The sequence below is a fragment of the Caenorhabditis elegans genome, chromosome III, assembly GCF_000002985.6.
Source record: "Caenorhabditis elegans chromosome III".
Taxonomy (NCBI): domain Eukaryota; kingdom Metazoa; phylum Nematoda; class Chromadorea; order Rhabditida; family Rhabditidae; genus Caenorhabditis; species Caenorhabditis elegans.
In genome coordinates, this window is record NC_003281.10 from 8,720,166 (window position 1) to 8,745,451 (window position 25,286).

At 34.9% G+C, this 25,286-nt stretch overlaps 4 protein-coding genes and 2 non-coding genes across 8 annotated transcripts; 2 read left to right on the forward strand and 4 right to left on the reverse strand.

The window, feature by feature from the left end:
• Positions 1 to 36: 36 nt before the first annotated feature.
• hipr-1 (Huntington interacting protein related 1) lies at positions 37 to 5,168 on the forward strand. Of its 2 annotated transcripts, none has more exons than NM_001392161.1 (10): positions 37 to 310; positions 359 to 615; positions 676 to 1,199; positions 1,284 to 1,395; positions 1,477 to 1,838; positions 2,458 to 2,554; positions 2,604 to 2,687; positions 3,144 to 3,933; positions 4,318 to 4,579; positions 4,636 to 5,168. In NM_001392161.1, the coding sequence occupies exons 1-10, from the start codon at positions 39 to 41 to the stop codon at positions 4,639 to 4,641; spliced, it is 2,766 nt and encodes a 921-aa protein (NP_001379566.1). In that variant the 5' UTR covers positions 37 to 38; the 3' UTR covers positions 4,642 to 5,168. The 2 variants fall into 2 exon arrangements, with proteins under 2 accessions (NP_001379566.1, NP_741253.1); NM_171215.8 differs by having other exon boundaries at positions 4,823 to 5,167.
• On the reverse strand, positions 5,151 to 11,245 carry nte-1 (Patatin-like phospholipase domain-containing protein ZK370.4). 2 transcript variants are annotated; one of them, NM_066526.6, is made up of 17 exons: positions 11,146 to 11,241; positions 10,812 to 10,947; positions 10,531 to 10,757; positions 10,328 to 10,479; positions 10,123 to 10,281; positions 9,930 to 10,077; positions 9,582 to 9,878; positions 9,434 to 9,533; positions 8,746 to 8,840; positions 8,588 to 8,689; positions 8,495 to 8,527; positions 8,146 to 8,318; positions 7,719 to 8,073; positions 7,386 to 7,669; positions 5,977 to 7,264; positions 5,642 to 5,930; positions 5,156 to 5,588 (listed from the first exon to the last, which is right to left on the reverse strand). In NM_066526.6, the coding sequence occupies exons 1-17, from the start codon at positions 11,206 to 11,208 to the stop codon at positions 5,428 to 5,430; spliced, it is 4,062 nt and encodes a 1,353-aa protein (NP_498927.2). In that variant the 5' UTR covers positions 11,209 to 11,241; the 3' UTR covers positions 5,156 to 5,427. The 2 variants fall into 2 exon arrangements, with proteins under 2 accessions (NP_498926.2, NP_498927.2); NM_066525.3 differs by lacking the exon at positions 8,495 to 8,527 and having other exon boundaries at positions 5,151 to 5,588; positions 11,146 to 11,245.
• Positions 11,246 to 16,561: 5,316 nt separating this feature from the next.
• On the reverse strand, positions 16,562 to 16,708 carry ZK370.10. The gene has a single exon (NR_052558.1). It is a non-coding gene; the product is annotated as an Unclassified non-coding RNA ZK370.10 (non-coding RNA).
• A 567-nt stretch (positions 16,709 to 17,275) lies between these two features.
• ZK370.11 lies at positions 17,276 to 17,487 on the forward strand. Its single transcript, NR_052559.1, has one exon. It is a non-coding gene; the product is annotated as an Unclassified non-coding RNA ZK370.11 (non-coding RNA).
• A 33-nt stretch (positions 17,488 to 17,520) lies between these two features.
• Positions 17,521 to 21,247, reverse strand: pdhk-2 (putative [pyruvate dehydrogenase (acetyl-transferring)] kinase, mitochondrial; the record flags this gene model as incomplete). The annotated part of the gene is made up of 8 exons (NM_066527.6): positions 17,521 to 18,126; positions 18,408 to 18,515; positions 18,909 to 19,007; positions 19,273 to 19,408; positions 20,249 to 20,352; positions 20,403 to 20,589; positions 20,698 to 20,952; positions 21,180 to 21,247. 8 exons carry the CDS (start codon positions 21,245 to 21,247, stop codon positions 17,878 to 17,880), a joined length of 1,206 nt encoding a protein of 401 aa, NP_498928.1. The 3' UTR covers positions 17,521 to 17,877.
• A 520-nt stretch (positions 21,248 to 21,767) lies between these two features.
• Positions 21,768 to 23,681, reverse strand: nssp-33 (DUF19 domain-containing protein). Its single transcript, NM_001268034.2, has 6 exons — positions 23,570 to 23,681; positions 23,224 to 23,334; positions 22,980 to 23,099; positions 22,541 to 22,615; positions 22,372 to 22,491; positions 21,768 to 21,986 (listed from the first exon to the last, which is right to left on the reverse strand). The coding sequence occupies exons 1-6, from the start codon at positions 23,672 to 23,674 to the stop codon at positions 21,924 to 21,926; spliced, it is 594 nt and encodes a 197-aa protein (NP_001254963.1). The 5' UTR covers positions 23,675 to 23,681; the 3' UTR covers positions 21,768 to 21,923.
• Positions 23,682 to 25,286: the final 1,605 nt, after the last annotated feature.

The following is a 25,286-nucleotide window of genomic DNA, read 5'->3' on the forward strand; positions in this document are numbered from 1 at the left end:
CTATCACATGCCCCCAAAAAAATTAATTTTTTTCAGGAATGGATCATCGTGCTCAAGCGCGCGAGGTATTCGTTCGAGCTCAACTGGAGGCTGTTCAGAAAGCGATCACGAAAAATGAGGTTCCATTGAAACCAAAACATGCGAGAACCATAATAGTAGGAACACACAAGGAGAAATCATCTGGAATCTTCTGGCATACTGTAGGACGGATTCAGTTGGAGAAACATCCTGTACTCACTTGGAAGTTCTGTCATTTGGTGCACAAATTGCTTCGAGATGGACATCGAAAGGTTCCTGAAGAGACTTACAGGTGGGGTTTCTTTGAAGGAGTGATAATCTTAAATTCAATATTTTTCAGATATGTTAATCGATTCACTCAACTTTCTCAATTCTGGAAACATTTGAATACAAGTGGATATGGTCCATGCATTGAGTCATACTGTAAATTACTTCACGATCGAGTCACTTTTCACAACAAATATCCAGTTGTTCCGGGGAAGTTGGATTTGAATGATTCACAACTGAAAACATTAGAAGGAGATTTAGACAATATGTTTGAGATGACAATTGATATGTTGGATCAGATGGATGCACTTCTTGTATTGCAGGATAGAGGTTTGTAATGATTTTTTCAAGTCTGGAAAATTATTGAATTATTAATTTTCTATTTTTCAGTGTATGAAATGATGAATTCCCTACGCTGGAATTCTCTAATTCCACAAGGACAATGTATGCTTTCTCCACTGATTATTGCAATTCTGGATACCAGTAAATTCTACGATTATCTCGTTAAAATGATCTTCAAACTTCATAGTCAAGTTCCTCCAGATGCATTAGAAGGTCATCGTTCCAGATTCCGAACAATTTTCGAGAGAACTAAGAAGTTTTACGAAGAATCATCGAATCTTCAGTATTTCAAATATCTTGTTTCAATTCCAACATTGCCATCTCATGCACCGAACTTCCTTCAACAATCCGATCTTGAATCTTATCGAACACCTCATGCATATCTTCATTCGGAAGGTTCAGAAGATGGAACTTCTCTCAACGGACATGACGGGGAATTATTGAATTTAGCTGAAGCAGAGCCACAACAAGCGAGTCCATCGAGTCAGCCAGATCCTAGAGAAGAACAAATTGTTATGTTGAGTCGTGCTGTTGAAGATGAAAAATTTGCGAAGGAACGACTCATTCAAGAAGTAAGAGTTGATTATTAAAATATAGTTTTTTTTTAAAACTATCATAAAAATAAACAAAATACAACATTTTTTACTATTTTCCAGGCGCGCAGCCGCATCGAACAATATGAGAACCGTTTATTGCAAATGCAAGGAGAATTTGATCACGCAAAACGAGAAGCTGATGAGAATCGAGAGGAGGCACAGAGACTGAAGAGTTCGTTTTTTTTTTTGGAGAATGATATTTTTCTCAAAATTAGTTGGAAGTCAGATTATTATTAATTAGATATATTTTCAGACGAGCTTGCACTTCGTGATGCATCAAGAACTCAGACAGACGATGCACGTGTAAAAGAAGCAGAATTGAAAGCAACGGCAGCTGAGGAAAGATTTAATAAAATGAAAGGAGTTTACGAAAAGTTCCGAAGTGAACACGTTTTAGCGCTCACAAAATTAGGAGATATTCAAAAACAACTAGAAGCTAGTGAAAAATCGAAATTCGATAAGGACGAAGAGATTACTGCTTTGAATCGAAAAGTAGAAGAAGCTCAACGAGAAGCTGGAAGAGCTTTGACAAAGGCGGAGGGTGATGCTGGAGCAGTTGATGAGATGAGAACTCAATTGGTTAAGGCTGATATTGAAGTTGAGGAGCTGAAAAGGGTAAGATTTGAATTTTTTAAAGTTTTATATACATTCAAAATTCGGAAACTCCTAGACTTTTTTTATAATTAAATTTATCATAATAAATTCACAAATTTTTAAAATTGAAATTCTCACTTTGAGAGAAAGGGTGTCATCGAAAAAATAAACATTCCCGAAAATCAAAAAATCGAAGAAAACATTTTTTTTTTCATTCGAATTTCGTTTATTTTGATGAGAAAAACATAAGAAAATATATATTTTTTTCTTAAAAAAAAACAAAAATGGTTTAAAAAATTGAATGCTGTTTTTTTGTTGAAAAATTAGAAAATCTGAAAAAAAAAACAAAAATTTCCGATTTTCTGGAAAATCGATATATCGAAAAAATTACATTTAAAACTAATTTTGTTTAACACGAGGAAACTAAGTAAGTTTCTATGAAGACGAAAAATGGCTAAAATTTTAAACTATTTTTCGAAAAATCGGAAAACGAAAGTCGAAAAACCGAAACTTGGAAGTATAAAGCATATTTTATGAAGAGAAAATGCAATTCGCTCCTCGCGATTTAAATGTCAAAAATGAATCATGTAAAAACATTATCACTGTATAGATATTAAAAAAAACAATTTATTTCTTACAGACAATCGATCATCTTCGAGAATCACACGCCAATCAATTAGTTCAATCATCTGCTGAAGAAACTAATAAGATCCGGCTCGCTGAGTTAGAAGTAGCCAGTAAGAAATTTTGGATAAATGTATTTTTTTTAAATACTTTAATTTTCAGAGGAATCTGGTGTTGGAATTACACAAATGTTTGATCATTGTGAAGATGCTCTACAGAATGCTACGTCTATCACTTATCCTCCACGTAAGTCATCATCAGGGCTGAGTCAGAAAAAAGTGTTATTTTCAAAATCGTGACCGAAAAAAGTTTTCTACCGGAAAACCGAAACATTTAAAAAAGTTTAGAAAATTAACAAAAAATAAATTCTATCAAATTTTGTTTATTTTGAATCGAAAAAACCTTATAAAATTTCATTTTCTAAAGTGAGTAAAAATGGCCAAAATTTAAACATGATTTTCGAAGAATCAACATTTATTTTTAAAACGAAACATGTTGAAACGTTATTTTTAAAAACTTGAAGAATATGATCAAAAATGCACTCGTATTAAAATTTCGAGTATTTTTTCATTAAAAAAAGTAAAATTAAAACATTGATTGTATTTTCCAAAAATACTTTTCTCCCCAAAAACACTAAAACCAACAATTTGGAAAAATTGAAAATTGTTTCAAGAAAACCACTTCAATTACTGAAATTTTCAGATCTCGCCCAGTCAGCAATGAATAATCTCGTCAATATTCTCTCGAATGAACGTCTTGATGAACCACTCGCTACAAAGGATAATGTTTTCGCTGGACATCTTTTATCTACAACTCTCTCTGCTGCAGCTTCAGCTGCTTACACTGCAAGTATCGAGAGTTATGAAGGTGTAAATGATCAGTGCAAGAAGGTTCTGGCTGCTGCAAAAGTTGCATTTTCTGATGACAGTGCTCTTTCAAGAGCTGATAAAATGAAATTACTTAGACAAGATATACAAACATTGAATTCATTGATGATATCACTTCCTCTTCAAACAGATATTGATAAAGATGTTGTTGGAAATGAATTGGAACAAGAAATGAGACGAATGGATGATGCTATTCGAAGAGCTGTTCAAGAAATTGAAGCAATTCAAAGAAGAGCTCGTGAGAGTTCAGATGGAATTCGTCTTGAAGTGAATGAATCGATTCTTGCAAATTGTCAAGCTTTGATGTCAGTAATCATGCAATTAGTAATTGCATCAAGAGAACTTCAAACTGAAATTGTCGCAGCTGGAAAAGCAGGAGGATCGCCTGCAGAATTCTACAAAAGAAATCATCAATGGACAGAAGGACTCTTGTCAGCTGCAAAAGCTGTTGGTGTGGCTGCTAGAGTGTTGGTCGAGTCAGCTGATGGTGTTGTGACTGGAAAAGGAAAATTCGAGCATTTGATTGTTGCTGCTCAAGAGATTGCAGCTTCAACTGCACAATTATTTGTTTCCAGCAGAGTAAAAGCTGACAAGGATTCGTCAAAGTGAGTTTTTTGGAAATATTATCCGATGCCAAAATTTGAGGTTTTCTCGAAAATTTAAAATCTCGAAGTGACCGTTTTTCTTGTAATTCAAAAGATAGTATGCATTTAAGGAGTACTGTAGTTGTCAACTTCTTGTTGTGGCTCAGATTTCATTGGTTTTTCCAAAACACAAACAACGACATATCAATAAGAAAAATCGTCAAAAATTAAAGCTATGTTTCGAAATATTGGAAGAACAATAATTTTTTGAAAATCAGAAAACTTTTAAAACAAGTATTTTTTTCATTTTTCTGAACGAAAATTTTCAAGGAAAAAGAACTGATTTTATTTCAGTAGTTTCTAAAACTTAACCGAATTTGTTTCTAAATTCGACAATATTTTCAGATTGGACGCTCTCTCGGTTGCTGCAAAAGCCGTTAATCAAAATACTGCCCAGGTGGTTGCTGCTGTCAAAAACGGTCAAACAACTCTCAACGATGAAGGTTCACTTGATTTCTCATATCTTTCGTTGCACGCTGCGAAGAAAGAAGAAATGGAATCACAAGTGAAAATGCTGGAATTGGAGCAAAGTTTGAATCAAGAAAGAGCAAAGTTGGCGGCTCTCCGCAAGCAGCATTATCACATGGCTCAGTTGGTTGCGAACAAGGTTAGTTTTTAAAAAATAGGAACATGTATTTCCTTAAAACCTGAAAACATTAACAGAGCTAATAGAAAACTGACTATCGAATTAGGAATCAAGGAATTTAAAGGTTTGAGCACTCCCCCCAAAAGCTCTCTTTTAACATCACTCCCTATGTTTGTATCCCGTGCACATTTACCAAGAATACAAAAACAAGCTACACCTTATTTGAAAATTATTACAACTCGTTTAAATCAATTTAAATTTCAGGAAGGAGAAGAAGCTCAGGAATAACCAACAATCTATCCGAGTATTTCCAAAATTGTACAATCTTACTCAAATTGCTTTTTTTTTATACCATATTTATATACATCAATGCCTTACCCTCTTTTTTCACTAAAATCTCAAATTGCTCCACTGCTTAATTTGTTTATACCAATTTTATCGTCCCACTTTGAGAAACTAGTCACTCCCAGTGTCCTGTGATTTCGGTGCCCATCCAACAGTCTATAGAGAAATGTTTTATAATTTGTAAATGTTTGTAAATCTCTTATTCTAAAAGCATCCCCCTTAAATTGTAAGAAACAACTTCTGAATATGAAATTGATTTCCAAAAATATTTATTTATCCGGAACACAATTCACAACTTTCTATACATTTGAGAAGAAGAGCATTCGAACCCCGTAATGAAATTCAGGCGATGGGACGGTGGGAGAGAGAAGTAAGGGAGGAAATATGTATATTTGACACAAAAGGGATCGATTTACAAAAATAAGCTACTTCTATGGGACCTATAAAAACGAGATCTTCAAAAAACGTATGGAACATCCTTTTGTGCTCCACTGCTTAACTTCTACAAAAAAGAGATTCCTGATTCAGGAAGAAGGAGGTCGTGGAGTTGTGCCACGTGGATTTTCACTAACATTTCCACCAGACGATGAGCTGCTCGGTGGACCGATGACAAGATCTTCATCTTCTGTGAACGACTCGTTTCCATTTTCAGACTGCGATGATTCCTCCTCGTAATAATCGGTATCTAAAATGGCTCGTTATTATCATCTAAACCTTCAAAACTTTTATATCACTCACCATTAAACAAATCATCATCTAATAGGAAATGATCGCCGGCTCTTCCAACTGGTCCATTAGCTGATGGATTCAAGCTCATAGAATGACGAAGAGTGGGTCGAACAACCGGGATCTTTGACATCGCTGCGGCAAGATCAGTGAATGAAACCGCTCGGGAAACATCGGGCTTCTCACGACGGCTCTGTTGTCTCTTGAACTTTCTTGTCTCTTTCTCGTCACCCAGAATTCCAGCACGATCGTTTGTAATCAGTTCATGACATGCTTCACGTCCATATTTCAAGCCGAGTTCCTAAAATTACGTACTTCAAACTAGTCCGATTCTAACAAAAACTCACCATAATTTCCTGGAACTTTGGAAAATCGAGCGTCTTGAAGGGTTCAATCGGTGGTCTCAAGTAGCGACAGTACGATGCCTTCTTCACAACTTCCAACTGACGAACACATGAAACATATGCGAGACGACTTTGAATTTCTTCCATATTCAGAATACGAGGAGGAGTTCCGAATGGATTGAGTCTTTTCAGAAGAACCCACATTCCGCTTAACGAGTCACCGTAATCATACAAATTAGTCTCTTCAATTGATCCAACATCACATGCAATCACACATCGTGCTCCAAGATTTCTCATAACATCAGCAGGAACATTGTTAACGTATCCTCCATCAAGAAGCAAATGTCCATCTTGTGGATCACACAATGGTGGCAAGTATCCAGCAAGTGACATTGAGGCTCTACAGTATGCCCAAAGTGGTCCAGATCGATGAACTCTCATTTCAGAAGTGCTAATGTCAGTTGAGATGCAAAAGTATGAAATCCAGAGATCTTCAATAAGTCGTTCTTCGAAGAGATCTTTGATTGAAAAATTGAATTGAGCACCAGTGAACATTGCACTATGAGCATATGTCAGATCGAGAAGCTTTCTCCACAATGAAGACATTCCATTGAACCAGGAAGCAGCTCGAGTCTCGACAACTACATCATCTGGAGTTTCAGCATATAGCCCACCAATGAGTGATCCGATCGAAGTTCCTCCAACAATATCAACTGGAATTCCTTCTTCACGAAGAGCTCTCAATACACCAACATGAGCAGCTCCTCTAGCTCCACCTCCACCCAGTACTAGTCCGATTGCATTTCCAGTCAAGATTCTCGCAAGTCTCGAAAAATCAGATCTTCGATCCGGTGTCCAGAACACATTCTTTTCATAGTACTCAATAACTTCATTTTCCACACTTGTAGGTGTCATCACTTCAGCTCGGCTCATCTTTCTGAACTTCCGATTCCACTGAAGCATTCGCTTTGGTGCACGGATATGATGATGACCAGAGAAGTAGCTGTTCTTAAGCCATTCAATTGTTCCAGACGGTGTCTTTGTACTTTCTGGCCACAAAAGGATCAATTCTTTGTTTGTACGAACACCATCCTGATTCATGTTCATCAGCTCTCTCATAAGTGTTTGCTTCTCGGGTGTCTTTCCACCGATCGCCACAACAAGAATGGCATCAGCCTGTCGCAAACAACGTCTCGTCCAGTTAGTTTGAGTAAAGTCACACTCGTAGATCACCAGTGGATACGTGTCTTCTTGAACATTCAACCAATGCATCAATCGGAAGTCGGCTTGTCTGGAAAAATATAAATTTTAGATTCAAATTTTTATTTAATTTTGAGCTTTTTTGCACATTAATAAGGTCACTAGACTTATTATTGAGTTTTAACTAATTAATTGTAAGATGCGACACTTACTTCTCGAGAACACTTGGATCCAAGCATGCTGCTACTTTTTGACTACTGAGGCGAAGTACACGAAGGTTTGATGAAAGTGCGTGATACAGTTCGCAAGTGAACGGAACAAGAGGCACATCAGGTGAGGCAGGAACAACTGCGATAGTATGAAGATTCTTGATATGACTCATCGGATCAGTCGCTCCCAACTCATTCGTTCTTATCACAGTTGGAGCAGCGAATGGAGCACGACGATTAGTCTGACTGTAGTATTGACCGAGAAGTTGCACGAGACGGAATCCAACCTGCAATTCGAAAAATTAAAACAAGTATTTAATTTAAAATAAATTTTACCTGTGGATATTGCATTTTGATAAAATTCAAAAGACCCTCTGGTACCCTAGCGAGTTGTGAGAAACGGACAGCGAGTACTGTAGTTGCACGAGGTTTCTTTGTGAGCACTTCCATCATTCCAAGAACATCTCCACGGCCAAATTCTTCGACTACAGTCTTTTTCTCAACTGAACGAAGACGTCCACTGAGAACAACGAATAAAGAGTCTGCCATATCTCCAGCACGATAACATGCATGTCCTGAATCAACAAGAACCCAGTCCAGGGCAAAGTCGACTCCACGAAGGAATGGTGAGAGACGGCGGAGAACCGAGTGAGCAACTGGTAGGTAGATCTCTGGATGAGCTTCGAGGAATCTGGAAGATTTTGAATTTTGAATAGTTTTTTTTTAAATTAAGCTTTAGAAGGTTTCAGGAAAAAAAACTAACGCAGAAAAGTCTTTCTTTTTCATAATTGCAACTCTTGTCTGGACTGCGGCCCGAATTGTGTAAAACGATGGCTCATTTGTAAGAATCTGAAGACCTCCAACAAGTTCTCGAGCAGTCACTCGGATCACTGCACTTTCATCTTCTTCATTGTTTTCCTCGTCAAACAATGATTCCTGAAAATAGTTGACGTATAGGAAAATGGAATGAAAACTTGAAAATATTAGAATTTCTGAAATCAAAAAAGTTAGATTACAAAAAGTCTCCGACGTATGACAAAAAGATTCGACGAGAAATAAAAAAATTAATGGACAACTTGAGAACAAGTATCATTTAACACTAATCAACTCACCCGTTCAATCTGGGCAAAAAAATCCGAACCGTACTAAATCCATTGAATAAGAAATTGAATAGAGAAACATTTTTCAGAAATCCGAAAACATACCTGTGCAAGAATGAGATTTCCATGAAGAACCATCATCAAAACTTCTTCTTCGGCTCCTTGTTCAATGATTACATGACCAGCTTCGTAGCTTTCCAAATGAATCTGAAATCTCTCGTTTTTTCTAGAGGTCAGGAATATAAAATTAAAAAATAAATTACCTTGCTACCGATTTGTTCAGAAACAACATCATCTGCAACAAGACCAAACGCTTCTGCCATCCATTTTCTGGCCACAATCAGCTGATCTTGCTCATCTGGAAAAATAATTTCTAATGCCGAATCAAAGATGCAAAATTTTGCAATTTTTGCGTCAAAACTACGGTACCCGGTCTCGAATCGACCAAGTTTCATAAATTAAAAGAGTATGCACCTTTAAAGAGTACTGTAGTTCACAACTCTCGTTGTCGTGATTTTTTTTTTCGAAAATGTACTTTAGAATATTTTTAATGTTTTTCGAAATTTTAAAGTAACAGGAGAACAAATACGCAACGAGGAATTTGGAGATTTTTTTTCTTTTTTCGAAAAAAAAACGAGGAAGTGTGAACTAAAAATTGTGATATACTGAAAAATTCATAAATGCTGAGAAGTTTTTTTTTTTCAAAAACTGCAATTGTGGTAAAAACATTTGAATTTTTCAAAAAAAAATTCAAATTGTTTTCACAATTGCTTTGTTTTTTTTTTCTTTGCGTTACTCCCATTTCCGAAAAAAATTTTTTTTTTCGAATTCAGCCAAGTACAGTACTCCTTAAAGACGCATCCTTTTTTGCATTGAAGAAAATCGATCGCTTCGAAACCGAGTATCGTATTTTTTGTGTAAAAACCATAATATCCTTTGATATAAACGTACTGTCGTTAATATTGAATGGTTTCTCTTTCTTTTTCAGCGACAAAGAGAGTTGAAGTTTGGATGTACTGCTTCCATTTCGATGCCTATCGTCGTCTCGTCGCTAAAATTACACATTTCACAATTTGACAACAACTTTTTGAAAACTTACTCTTCTCATCAACTCACTGCTCAATCCCATATACTGATGAAGTGTCGTCAATGTGACGTGAAGAAGACGAGTGATCACAATTTGGATCGGTCTGATCCATGCTTCTGGATTTTTATGATAAGACTCTCGGAAAGATGTAATTGGAAACTTTGCGACTCTACATGGATCAGCTGCTTTCAATGCAACAGTTCGAAAGATTGATGGGAAATCCATGAGAATATCAAGCATTGAAAGTAATGAAAAGAAGCTGCCACCAGCTGGAATACATTTGACAAGATATTCTTTGCCTTCCATGTGCTGAAAATTTTTGGCTTCGATATTTTAAAATCTTCCTAATTTTTAGCCTACACGAATATGAACTGTCAATTCTCCATCTATTGCAACATATATCGCATCATCTGATTCTCCAGGCTTTACAATATAATCACCAGCTTGGAAGGATCGAACTTCAATCTCTCGAGGATCAAGCTTCCACTCGGATGGCAGTTCGAGCATTCTGTAATTTAATTTATAATTTCAATTGAGTCTCATCTAAACATACTTGAGATTATGAAGGATATAGAAAATCTCTGGCTGCAAGTTTTGTGGAATTTCTGGTAGATCAGTTGGTTCGAAGAACTCTTGTGGTGGACGAACACGAGTATCCTTGTTATTCTCTTGATTCTGCCGGAAATAAGATCGACTTCCACGACGGATCAAACTGAAAATATCAATGTTTTGACCAAGATTAGAAGATCTAAACAAACTCTTTAGCCAATTGGAATGCAGTTGATTGTCGACGCCGACTGGAGTTTCCATGCTTGCTACGCCTACGTGGAACTGATCCTCCACCCATCACAACATTCGCATTTTCTTCGTCTGATGATTCATCTGTTGGAGTGCGACCAGGAGAGTCTTGCTATAATTTTAAATATTTAACTTCATTATTTCTTCAATTTTCAAAGCTTACCACAAGACTTTTGTATAGTTTTTTGGCCCAATCTCTCTTTCTCATACGCCTTGCACCTGAAAGATTCGATCCACTTGCTGAATTGACCATATTGAGATTGAGTGAAGTCGGTGGTTCAATCGTTTGCGTATTAGTCGGAGTTCCTGATTTAGGTGATCCATTGACACGTATTTCATCATCTTCGTTGTCCGTCTCCAAAATTGTCGGAACTTTTTTGCTGCGTTCTTCTGTAATTCGATCAAAACAGGAGATTATAATATATTGGGAATCGAAAAGCTCACTGTTTGGAGAATTTCTGGATGATGGAGTGGCACTGGAGCTGGCTGATGATGGAGTATTTGAATAACCAAAAAGATAGTAGGAGACGAAGAATGCGGCGGCTCCAATTATGCAAACAGTGAATAGAATAAGGAGAACCTGAAAAATTGAAATATTTGAAAAAAATAGGGAAAACGTAGTGGCTCAAATTTTTGTTTTTTTTTAGAATTGCTGCGCAAATATCTGATCTAGTTTCGCGATTTTTAGATTTTTCGACTATATTAATTGGTTTTTCTTAATTCTTTCTTAGGAAAACCCAATGAATTTAGCCAGAAACTCAAATTTCGGCAAACTTACATGATTATAAATGAATGTGACAAGAAAAATGAGAGGTGCAAATAAGGAATAGAAGAAACTCATCGAGATAACCGCATTCGATTGTGTAGTATTGCTGAAATTATTTAATTAGGGTGAAATTGTGAAACAGGAGACAATTTAGAACACGTGAAAATAGAAATTGAAAAACAATTGAAAAATAGTGTAAAGTGTCAATAAAAATTTGTTTGATTCAAGTTTAAAATCAATTTGTGAATAATTTGGAATTTTAAAGATATATTTTCAAAAATTCAGAGTTATTTGCTAATAGTGAACTCTTTTTGTTTTTTTTTCTTCAAAATATCAGGTGTGTCACAACTATAAGAAAGCAACAACATTTATAAAAAACATGCTGTTTGATGCTTTACAGTTCAGGTGACAATAATGAATCAGGCAAAGTGACCTACGATAAGGTCAACAACTAGGGGAACGCCAGTTTTCCTTCAACATTGGACACATTTTTTTTTTAATTTAAACCTAAGAAAACTTTTATGTTTATAAAATATTTGAGAGAAAAACAAAAGTTTTGGATATGAATATTGTTATGCAAAGCGAGATAGTATCATCTCCTAATATAGACTTAGACAGTTCGAGAAAGAAAACGGACGGAATTGGGGAATTGAAGTGGAGCCACCGAAAACTCGTTATAATTTATGAGAAGCCAGTGGAAAAAAAAAGATGACTCTTTTTTAGTTTTTTTTTCACTGGTCTTCTTCTTCCAAATTCATACTTTCGCTACATTTATTAATGCATTCATGCCGTCAAAAAATCAAGTTCCATCGTCATCCCAATCATCATCACCCCTGCGGGGACAGACAACCCACGTGGGGTATCCTCTTGATTTGTGTAAAAAAAGTGTGAGTGTAGATATCAGTTTAGTGAGGAAGATAAGAGAAGAAGAAGGCGACTGAAAAATAAGAATCATCATCTTCCCAAGTGTTCTGTTATGCTCCTCAATTCTCATTCTGACAAAAAATGTGTGTAGTGACACTACATTTTTTTGTTCGAGGAAAATTGAAATTTGAGAACATTGAGAGAATAGAATACAAATACAAAAAAATAATGGGTTCATAGAATGAAACTTCGGACAAAAATTTGAAAAAGGAGCAATTTTGCATCAAATAATACGGTATCTCGACGCGACTTGAATATAAAAAGGTATGTGCCTTCAAGGAGTACTGTAATTTGAAACTGGTTGCGGAAATTATGATTTTTCTCACGATTCTTTATACCGTTTTTATTGTTTTTCAATAAACTAAAATATTTATTTTTATCGAAAATCTATGAAAAATTTATGAAAATTCCGCAGAAACGAAAATTCGAAAATACAGTACTCTTTAAGGGCGCACATCTTCTCAGTATTCAGAAATTTGTCATGTCAAGACCGGATACCGTATTTTTAGCACAAAAATCGCACAGAAAATGTAGTCTGAGAATTAGAATGATGATTTGAACAGCACAGAAACATTTCGATAGTGTTCGAAAATAAAAATCTTATTTGCAATGCTCACTGTTAAAACATATTTCTGATTTGTAAAAAAATTATGGTTTCAAAAGCAAATTTCAAAAGTTTCACAGAACTAAAGTTCAAACGTTGAAAACTTGTTTGAGATTAGAACGGGAGCTAGAAACCTAGAAACCACTGCGTAGGAAAATGCAATGAAATGAAAATTGAAATCAGGCAAATTATATTTATATACATTACTGTGATGTTCTGAAGGTGAAGAGAATACGAGTTAGTTTATTACATTACTTAACTAAGGAAACTAAGGAATAAACAAGTTAGTTAGTGAGTTCAAGTTATACGATCCAATACCCAACAATAACACCTGAAGAGAATTTAAGATTCCAGTGCTTTGAACCTTTCAAAAAGCAGCATAAAAAGCCACAGCAGCTGACATTGAACATCGTGATTTAAAAGAGATTTGTTAGAAGACAACAAAATATCTGGAAGATGGAAATCGAAATTTGTTCTATGAAACTTTCATGTTTGTTGACATTGCATTCAACTGACTTCGATGGAAAGTTGAGATGATGTTTCAAAGGACAATATGCCCTTCACATGACGATTGAGCGTTCAATCAGTGATTATCTGCCTGAATGAATGAGACAGTTAGCAAGAGGGTGTAAGTGAGAGAAAAAGTGTAAGAGGTTTCTATCGTCCGACACTTTTTAGTCAATATTGACATTACAGTAGGTGAGGAGAATTGTTATTTCATAAGAAAAAGAACTGAGAGTGCATGGGTGTAATATGGAACGTTTTGCAAAAACTCTTTGATTTTTTTTCAGTGATAACTCTTACTTATAGCCACTAAAATACACTACAGTACGTAATCGTAGTATATTTTAGGGTATAACATATCAAAATATAAATTTTAGAAGCATTTTCAACAAATATTCAAATTAGCTTAGGAGATTCGCATAAATCAAAAAAAAACTGTCAAAAATGTAGAGAATGCGGAAACATAGAACTAACAAAAAATGTCAAAAGCACAATTCCTTATCATTAAAACTTAAAATACTCTAAAATTGTCTACTTTTATGTCACGTGGGGTCTGAACAAAAGAAATGACGATAGCTGCTGATAAGAAATGAAAACTGACGAATGACTGATAGGAGGTAGAAGATCAACTCGAGCATATCTTAAAAACTAATTAAGTTACTGGGAATCGAATTCTTAGTGCTTTTTGAAACGAAAGTGGACGAATCTTAAATACTTCAATTTGAGATTTGTATTAATAATTCATTGCCAAAAAAGTAAACTGAAATCTTCAAAAAAAAAAGGCAACATTTGAAAATTTACAGAATTTTTCGCTTTTTCGCTCATTTTTTAAACATGAAAAAAAAAAGTACTCGTACATATTTCTTATCTATGATTTGGAATAATTAAAAATAACTTTTTCTTTCATCACAAAAATGTTTTCTTGCAACATCAGCATGTCCGAGTGTCAGAATAAAATATAAAGGCGATCAGGTTGATGTCCATTAATCATTAATCAAGAAGATATCTCCCATGAAAACATCAACAAGGAGCAAGAGTGTCTGTGTGGGACGATGAGAAACAGAAGACATAAGAAAAAATACTTGAGGAATGGAAAACTGAATAACTCTCAGGTTGCAAAGAGAAAGTGCAAATAGTGGGAATCGCAGAGAAGCAGAGTGACTGACATTGGGTAGGCGTACGAAAAGACTGACAAACAGGTGGCATGAGGAAGCACAACTAAAAAAAACTGACGGGACAGGCGACTTTTGAAAGTTTCCAAGCGGATTAGCCTAGCCTAAGGGTACAAAGGGAGCAAGAGACTCAGACAGATTGACAGAAAAGTGGCAGAAGCAGCAGCAGCAATAGAATCAAACAAACAAAGACTGTTTCGATAGACATCAATGATATGAACTATGTACCCATATTCTGTTCAATGACAGGTACTCCGTCTCAAATGACCAATGTGAAATAGAGCGAATGATTGTTGTGACCCAGATGTTGTAATTTTTTCGCAATTATTGCATCATGCAGGTGACCTTATAGTTTGTGTTTTGAACACTCAATATCTAGATAAGCTCAATTAAGCTTGAAATCCAACAGTCTTGTCTTCAGAAAATTATGTCGTTAACGAAAACCATCGAATTATAAATACTTTGAATACGTACTGGAGAGTATGCATAAGAATTTTAAGAATTGAGTCATTTTTTGTAGCTCTTGAAATGGTTTTACTTTGCAGAATTAAAAAAAACTAGCTAGAATGACTCCTTCTTAAATATTTGCTAACAAGCACATGACTCTTTGGGAATTTGGCCAATTCTATTTATTCTGTGAGAATTTTTGGAGCTTCAGAAGTGCAGAATTTGAGAAAAACTTCCCGCTTATTCGAAAAGTGAGGAAAGGATAAGAAAATAATGTGCTTTATTCAAAAATTAAAAATTTTATCTAGCTATTTCGAATGTGATGAGGACTTCAAATTTCAAGATATATTAGGTTGGTCAAAAAGTCTTTGCAAAATTTTGATTTTTTTTTGGAAGTAGTATTTTTTCAAAGCGAACAAGATTCAATGGGTAATATATTTACCATTAATGCCTATGACTTCTTGCCAACACAACGGAAGTTGAACAGTACCCTCCGCCTAGAACTCCTGCGATTAGGAGGCAAAGAAGTCGTCCAACCCCGTTTCGACGACCTTTCGATCATGAAACTTCTGCCCGGCAAGGTGATTCTGGAGTGAGCGGAACAGATGGTAGTCAGTAGGAGCCAAGCCCGGCGAATACGATGGGTAAGACAAAATTTGGATTCCGACTGTCTGGAGCTTCTGGCGGGTCTTAAAAGTTGTATGCGGTCTTGCGTTGTCATGGAGCAGCAACAACTTTGATCCTCTAGGGCGATGTAATCGATGAGCATGGACCACCTTTTCCAATTAAATGCAGTATAGGCCAGCGTTGATTGTAGCAAAGTCTGGAAGAAGCTCTCTGGAAATGACACCCTTACTGTCCCGCCCAATTGAGAGAAGCACTTTTTTTCCGTGAAGTTCTCATTTGAGGTCAGGTGTCGCGGTTTCCTCGACCGGGACCCACTCTTTTTTCCTGGTATGGCTAACATACAATACCCATTTATCATTTCCAGTAATGATATCTTTAACCCAGTCCGTTGTTCGTTTCCTAGTGAGCAGCGAAAGAGAGAGGTCACAAAGCAATTTTTCTGAGAATCGGACAATTTGTGAGGAACGAGTTGACCGAACTTTTCTATCTTTCCGGTTTTTTGGAGATGGTTGATGATGATTCTTTGGGGATGCTTGAGAGTCGCAGAAAGTTCGCGTGACGTTGCTCTTGAATCATCTTCCAGGGCTCTCGAAATATCCTCATCGATATCCAAACGAGAGCGATCTTATCTTGGTTTATCATCGAGATCGTAGTTCTTTTTCGTGAACTTTTCGAACCAAAACTTCATGGTATTGTAGGTGACAGAGCTCTTGCCTAACACTACACACATGTTACGACGAGCTTCGTTGCAATTGCAGCTTTGGGGGAACTCGTACAGAAAAACGCCTCGGAGGGCGTGACGTTCGGCGAGCAAATTCTCGGTCATTTTGAACAGCACCCAAAAGTTTTTTTAAATATATTAAACATGCACATTACGTACTATGCAAATAAAAAAACAGAATCAGGAAAAAATGAATTAACGCTGAGAAATGAAGAAAAGTACAAATTTTGCAAAGACTTTTTGACCAACCTAATAGAAAATTAAAATTAAAATTTCGAATTGAAAAAAACGAATGCTTTACTGGCTGATTTTCCTAGAAAAATGGATATTGCAGGAAACGATGACGGAAAAGCTTTGAAAATTGTTCCCCTTTTTAAAATTTCGTTTTTCAAAGCGAAAGAAACCAAAAACTGCCACACAACGCATCTTTCTTCCATTACGTACTCCGTCGAAGAAAGAAAAAAGAGAAAAGGCGCGGATATTCGAGCATTTTCTTCTCAGTCCGGCCTCCGTGATGCCGAAAAAAACCAAAGGACATACACGTCGTGCAGCAAAAAAACGAAAAGATTTGTGGGAAGGAGAATTCCTAAGGGACCTGACTAGAAAAAAACGACCTGGAGGAAAACGTGTGGTGATCAATTTTAATAGGAAATTCTGTGTACGCGAAGTAAGCAGGAATAAATGTGAGAAAGAGATAAAAAATTATATTAGATAGAATTATGAATTTTTAACCGTTTTTTTCGAAAAAAGAAACCGAATAAATCAGAAAAACAACCGTTCGAAACTGAAAACAAATGAAAAATTACAAAAAATATAACAGGAAAAAAGTCAACAAAAACTGCGCCGCACTCTTGCATGTCTAAACCACGCCCACTTTTCTGTGCCAGCGCCATTTTTGTAGCTTTTTAAAGTTTTTTGAATCAATTCAGAGCTGGACTTTTCGTCAAAGAAATAGTTTCAATTAATTTAAAAGTTATAATTTTTATTTAAAAAATATTTGAAAACTCGTATAGTAGCTTAAAATATTTAAAAAAAAAACATTTCAAACAACAAAGAAAGCGCCTAAACAGAAAAGTATAGAAACAGAGAAATATTTGCACTTTCTGAAGATAGCAAAAAGTACAGATAATTCTATATAAATTTCCAGAAAAGGAGATTTTTTAATGTGCCGCACATCTATGTTCTCAATTGAACTCCATGGAAGCATTCAAATGTGAAAAGGCGCTCACAAAAACACCAAGATTTCCATGGCACATCGTCAGCTTCTCATCCTAGTAGTCGTCGCCGAGTGCGCAGCGCGAAAATTAAATTGTTTTGTCATGGAAGAAAAAGATGGAAAGAAGAATCTTCTCTTCTTTTTTCCACAAACTTGTCAAATTCAAATGTATGAGTTTGAATGATTTATTCCAAAGTTGTGAGTCTAATTCGGGAGGGATTTCAAATCACAACGAACTCGTGAAATACGGGGAGAGAAGAAAAAGAAGAAGAATAGAGCCCATCGCACCTACAAACGATTATATACAAAAAAAATGTCCGAGAAAGAGTAGAGCTAGAAGAAGTTTCAGAAAGAAAACAAATAATTTTGCTAGAAATGTTTTATATACAACAGAATTCTCGGGATTTGATGGACACCGGATAGACAGAAACGGAGAACAGTAGAAGTAAAAAGACGAATAAAATGAATGGCTAGAATATATTCACAACTTACAAAAAAAGAGCAATAAATACAAAAAACTCGAGTACGATCATGATTGAGCTGGACGATTTCCTTGACCAGGAACATGATGCGACCAATCAGCTACTTGTGGTCCCATTGTCAAATTTCGACGCGAAGAAGTACTATAAATTGGGAGTACTTCACTAGCCTCAACTGGTACAGCTTTCAAGTAGATACATGCATCCGTTCCATGTCCTTCCATGGAAACCAAAAAGAGGTCACCAAGGAAATACCGAGCGTATAGTCGAGATAGTGGCAGTCCGTATCCGTAACCAGCCTAAAAATCTCGATTTTTAAAAATATAAACCATACAGTATGAATCTGGACTCTAGTTATTAAAAATTCAACTTATTTTCGAAAAATTAGAAAACTTTTAAATACTGGTTTTTTTCAAAAAAAAAACTCTTAAAACTTCTATAACTTGATCAAAAATTGGCTTTGAAATTTTTTTTGAAACAAAATGTGATTTATAATGGTTTTATTGTTGTTTTTTGGTTTTTCACAAATATAAATTTTTGGTCCATTGTTTTTGTTTATTTTTACTTTCAAAATACTTACCAAAGGAGCTTGTGTTCCATCACGTGGCGGTGGTGGAGCTGTTGAGTACATGTAGTTGTAGAGACGTTCGAGAATAGTTCTGGATACACCTCCTCCACGATCACAAATCTGTAAAAGAAAATATTTGAAACCTGCGGCAAAAATTGCAAAAAAAAACCAATTTTATTTTAAAATAAAACATTCGAATTTTTCAATAACTGTATATACATATGCTAGAATTTTTCCAGTAACTTAAAAAAAAAATTTTTGACAAAAAAATTAAAAGAAAGTTTAGTATTTTTTAGACTCTAAAAAATTGTTTAAAAAATGTTTTACAATCTCTAAAAAGTAAAACAATTCCATAAAATTTAGAAAAAATTCTTTAAATTAAAAAAAATGATACTCAGTATATTGAGACTGTCTTCTGTAATTTAGGGCAAAAATCCACAGAACCTCACCAAAATGTACAGTAATTTTAAATAAAATACGACTGATTTTCGAAACCAATCAATAATTCAATACCTTAATAGATAAATCCTCTTGTCCTTTGACTACATAAACTTTAATATCTGGAAGATCATCATCAACTCCATGATATTCAACTGTCGCTCTCATTGCATTCTGTAAAAAAAAGAGAATTTGAAAACCCCTCCATACACATTTTTCTGTTCTTTCTACTTTCAACTTAATCGTTTCCTTTTTTAATTCCTCTTTTTCCAATTCTCTTATCATTTTCATCTCTTATCTCTCTTTTTCTATCGTTTTTTTAGTATCAAAACTGCAACAGCACGTGGGGAAGAAGTGTGTGCGTTCAAAAAGGCACTTTGTTACATTGAAGTGATGAAGAGGCGTCGTCTTTTTTTTAATTCGTATCTTCATAGCTAACCTTAAACAGTTCGAACATCATGTGATAGAGATGACTTGGTACGGCGACAATCGATATTGGTTTTCCTTTTTCAACGGCATTGTGCATTTCAAGCTTCATTGATGGACTTGTCAAGTAGTATCGATCACATAGAAATCTGTAACAAAAAATTATTATATGAAAATATTAGCTTTTTCTGTTTTTTTTTAAGTTTTTCCGATTAAAATCATGTCGCTAAATTTCAGGTGAAATAGTTTCAGCCGTTCCTTTATTTTTGCAAAAGTGAAAAAAATCATTAAAAATTTTTTTGTGTTTTTTTAACCCTCAAATCAAATTTTCTATGATAATTTTGTAAAAGATCAGAATAAAACTCCCACGGAAATTTTCTAAATCAAAATTGCATATTTTCCTCCTTATCCCTCTAATTCATATTTTCGTTCTTTGAAATGATCAGGTTTGCCCGAAATCACACGCGTTTTAAAAAATCAAACGTCATCCCTCTCCATCTCAAAGAACACTCCCTGCACGGAAGAAAGGTTGAATGGGCAGTGGTGGTAGAGAGAATGAACTATGTTTTCAGGCTCAAATGACAACTGACGACTATGTGCTCACCCAGAGACACAGCACATTCAATCTTCGTCGCAGACGGACAGCGAAGAACTAGCTTATCAAAAACCCAAAAGACGCCATTCGTATAGTTGAGAAGGCCTGATGAGGACCAGAGCGGTCCAACGGAAATTTTTGTTAAAATTTATTGACTTTTCGTAAATTTTTTGAGAAAAATTTACTCAGAATTAATTTATCACAATTTTCTGCAAGAATTAAGAGCCGGAAGTTCTAGCAAAGAAGCAAAAAATGAAGAAATGGAAGGTATTGCTGAGGGCCTTGAACATCAATCTCAAAAAAAAAATTTTAGAACATTTTCTGGTGAAACTTTGGACTTTTATCGGCTTATTTCTTTAATTTCTAGGCAATTTTATCATCAACTTGCACTCACCGAGCATTTTCAAAAGCATCGTACACTACACTTTCCACATCACAGGCAGGATCAATACATCCAACATGACGAGGACTTTCTGGGAGAACATTTCCGAATACAACCTGGAAAAAATGTTTTATTTGAAAATATTAAAATTTTTAAAATAACTTACCAGATGTTGATTTTGAAGCATACGAATGGAAATTCTGTTGATGTAAAATCGATCCAAGAAATATTGAATTCCTTTTTCACTTGCAATATCTACTCCATCCGATTCTCGAAGTTCAATCAATCCTTCAGCCATTGTTTCGACGACATGTGCGTGTCTTTTCAGTACGACTGTTAACTGATCATTGAATCTGAAAAACATAAATTAACATTAATATTTTAAAAATGTATTTCTAAACTTTTAAAACCAAAAAATCAAGTTTTTTTTTGTAAATTAGGTATTCAATTTTTTCTCTTACCTTGCAACTTGCTCTGGAGATGAATCAGATGCCTCGAACAAAAGAAGATCCTCGAAACTCTCAGCATACCAATTTGATACCATTTTTGAACTTGGCATTTGAAGAAGCTTTGGTGGAAGAAGTGTGAATTCCTGCATAATATTCGCCAAACGAACGAGAAGCTCATTTTTCAAAAATGTGTATGAATTTGCTGATGTTCCTATTCGACCGAAATCCAAATATTGTTGAATTGTAAGTGATGAAGGTTGAAATTGACTGAAAAATAACTTTATATTGAATTTTTCATCGAAACAAGATCAAAATTCACTCAACAGTGCAGAAAAATAAAAAAAAAACGACGCCTTAGCCGGCTAAAAATAAACAAAAACTAGTTTTCCCTGGAACAAACAGACCGGGCAGAGAACAAAGGCCATCGATTCCAATATTAAAAACGATACTTTTCATAATCTCCTGGTTTTTAAAGCTGAAACAAATATTATTACCTATAATAATCGAGTTTCTTGGCCAATGAACCCACGAAAGGGCCTAGTAACTTCCGCGAAAAGCGCATCTGAAAATTAATTTGTTTTTTTCTATTTTTGAAATGAAAACGAGAAAGTACAAAGTGGGACAATCAAGAGAAATACGTTGTTTACGCTGCCGCATTGAGAAAATTATGGAATATTGAAAAAAAGTGAAACAGAGAGTATAAATTGCACGTCGGCAATCTCCTCCTCCCATCTCGCTTCGAGTTCGGCCGATGCGATGAAAATCGAGGGATGCGCCAAGGCGGACACTGACGCAATTCAGTGTCTTGCGCAATTCAAGTTTACGGCGGTAGTTTAAAATTACAAATATGGGAATTTGAGCTTTTTGAAGAAAAGCCAGCGTTAAAAACAATAGTTTAAAATAATTATTGATGTCACTGACTTACTTCACTATTTTGCCATTATAAATGCTTTTTTGTAACCGAAAGTTTTTTTTAAATTTTTTTAATGTCGATTACTACTGTACTCGTTAAAGGCGTCGGTTCGGGTCGTGTCGAGACCGGGGTACCGTATTTTTGAGTTAACAACGAATTATATTGCAAATTAACATTACGAATATTTATTTATTGCGCCTCAAATTTCACAAGATTTAAATAAATTAAAGTAAGTAAAAACAAATTGCAATGCCAGAAAAAGTGTGTGAACCAGAACCAGTATACAGAAAGTTGAGAAGAAAAAATGAACTACTCGTTGTAGAGATTAGAATAATGCAGAATGCATGTCACAATTGGGCATTGTCACACCAAGACTGTCACGTGTCACCTGAAATTAGCTGATATTTCAATAATACGGGATTTTTTGCACAAGGAAAGTTATTGATCTTATTTGGAAAATGACCAATTTTCAAATAGTACCCAACAAAAACGTTAGGGGCGTGCCCTAGAGCACTTTAATCTGGCAAAAAGTAGATCTGAAACTTATTCAGTGCATTTATCATTACTTGAAATCTGCCAAACTGATCAAAAATATGTTTTTTTTTAAACTAATGATGGTTGTAGGAACGCTTTTTGGAATTTCTTGGTTTTTCGAAAAAATTACTCTTCTTAACTAGATCGAAAAAGATCAGAATTTTTTAAGAAAAAGAAAAACATCTTGAAATGCCAAATTTTGAGAATTAAAAAAACAATTTTGCCCTTGATAAACATACAGTAGAAACTAATGTCCATGCATCGGAACCACACTTTGCCAAAATAATTGGATGAGAACATCTCAAATATCCATCCATCGCTCGACACATTTCAGTCAAATACGCTTCTGTTGATGATCCCTGAATCTCATACTTGATCTACTCAAAACATGAAACAAAATGAACTCACTTTTGCTCCTTGTGCTTCAGAAATTGCTTGAGTGGCTGCTATCTTACAGCTGATATACTCTTTTTGGGCTTCGACCTTAAATTTGATTACTGTAACTTTGTTGAAGAAGACGAAGAGTGTCACAACATTATTTGTAGATGCAAAAATGTTGTCAATCACAAAAGAGTAGAAACTTAAATTGTAGAAAAATTCTAGACAACTGTCTTTCTGATACTCTTTTAACCAATCAATTGATCAAGTTATGACAGTTATTTTTTTAAAACAGTTGTCCAGACTCTTTCCAAATTAGAAATATTCTAAAGTTTCTTTTGCCGAATACTGTACTTAGTTTATACCAACTTTTTTTAAACCAGTTTGTGATTTTTTATAATATACGATTAAAAGTGTTGTGTCTAAAGTGTGTCTATCTTCAGAATAACAAGTGAAACTGTGGCAGTACCTCTGCAAAACATCCGGCATGTTTCTGAAATAATGGTTGACCAGAACCACACATGTAACTGTATGAAGCATGAACAGCATCAATTGACAAGGAATCACATTTCACTGGTGACACACAATCCTAAAAACATTCAAAGATTTTCGGGATTTTCAGCCAAATTTATGAAAAAGAAAAATTTATGAAAAAATTTACCAATTTTCTGAGTTCATATTTTTGATATTCAAAGCAATGAGATCAACCTCACCTTGAAATCGGTGTAGATAGAGCAAAGTTGGTTGAAAACTTGGCCACCTTGAAGTGGAAACTGCATAGCTCCGGTCTCCGCTTGAAGTTTTGTAGCGTAGTCAAGCATTGGCTGTAATTTTTTCATTGTAAGACATTGGCGCTCAAAAACCTAGCTTTTGTTTCAATGCATTTATTTTTTGAAAGAATCATAACTTTAATGGTAGTTAATTTAAGTTATGTTTTCTAAATTTAAATCTTAAAAACTGAAACTTGTTTCTTAAAATATGTTGAACAAATTATTTTCAATGATGTAACCAGTTTTTCATTATAAAATGTTTTCAAACCGTCTTGAAATATAAGAATACCTGTAGACACTCGCTAACTTTCTTCTCATCAGAATATTCACATTTCACTGGACTTTCTTTTGTCTCCACACCAGGTATGAACATTAGAAAAGCAAGTAGAATCATTCTGAAATGTATTTATAGTTTATAGGGCATTTTAGATTTTTGGAAGAACCAGAGAAGAGCGGATCTTGGTATAGCATAAACTATAATTTTCCATAAATGTATTACAACAAGAGTATGAAAATGATAAGTTTTAACATTTTTCTTAGTTCGAAAATTCCAAAAAAATCCCATATCTACATACAGGACTTTAATCAATAGAATACCGTTCAGATTTTTTTTTAAATACAAGGCTTCACATATCTAACCAGTATAGAAAAACCGAAAAGTAACTGTTATATCCAGTGAAGTATGAAAATTGTGATGTTGAGAGAAGGGAATAGTCGTCAAGCCTTCTTCTTCTGCTTCTTCTCCCCGTAATTCAATCGAGTCGAGTCCTCTTATCTTATTTTCACGCCGAGACTTCTTCGTCTTCTTTTCCATCGGGTTTCTTCTTTTTTTCTTATTATCCAGTACCCACAATACATACTCACGCATTCTTGGTTTTTCAGAGAAATGAGAAGTTACAGACATACGGTGTTGAAGATAAACATAACGAGAGTTCTTTCTCAGGAATTATGGTAAGGTAAAAATAAGAAGAAATACTCTCAATTTCAAAAACAGTTGAACAGATAAGATTGGACTGTATGCGATAGTTTTTGAATGCACCATGTTTTTGAGTTTCTGAGTTGCCAAAAATGCTGATTTTTGAAGTTTTTCTATTGTATCCATTTCACAATTCAGAGACCGCGGTCTGGTCTGAAAATCGTGAGAGACAAAGGGGATCCGTCTTCATGCTTATTTTTTTTTCAAAAAAAAATTATCCGAAAACTTTTGCAGAGAAACGAAAGTAGTTATAAAACAAAAAGTCGCTTAAAAGTACAAATTGGAAGTCAACTTTAGTGAGTCGAGAATTGATTCAAAATTCTTGATTCTTTATTCTCCAAATAACCAAAAAGTGAATTTGTTCTATGAATGTCCTTTCTCTACATCATTCCATTTCAAAAGGCTCTTCTCTTTCTATACTTCTGCTTCTTCAGCTCCCCGTCGTTTTCATTTTTCATTCATCTCTTCTCTACCTCGTTTTCCCTAATGTTAGGAATATTTTTTGAAAAATTGTTAGGAGTTTTTTTTGCATCAAAAATGTTCAGATGACAAAACGACGAAGGAAATGTAAATTGGATTTGGAAAAAGAAAAAGAAAAGATGGAAAAAGAACGGAATCTGATAAACTACTTGAATGGAAAAATGTTTTGAGATATTTGAGGGACAGCAATTTTTTTGTACAAAAGTCGGTTTGCTGTTGAATATTTAAAATTTCAGAAGCTTTGTGATATTCAATATCTATACGAAAACTGAATTTCAGATGTTAAAATGAATCCTACACAAAAGGTCCAAAACAAATGGGAACCTTCAGTGGGATTAGGTAACGAAGATAGATGAGAAGAAGGATTCTCAAAGAAAAAAAAAACGAACACATTATGAGGGTGTATAACTATTGACAATGGGTTTCTAGTGTTTTTTGAGTTTTTTGAAATGATGGGAAAGTTTTGTAAAATTTTGTGTCTTCTGGGAAAATCTATAAAATTAAGTTGTGAAGGGCTTGAGTGTTTGAGAAATTTATTTAAAATAATCCA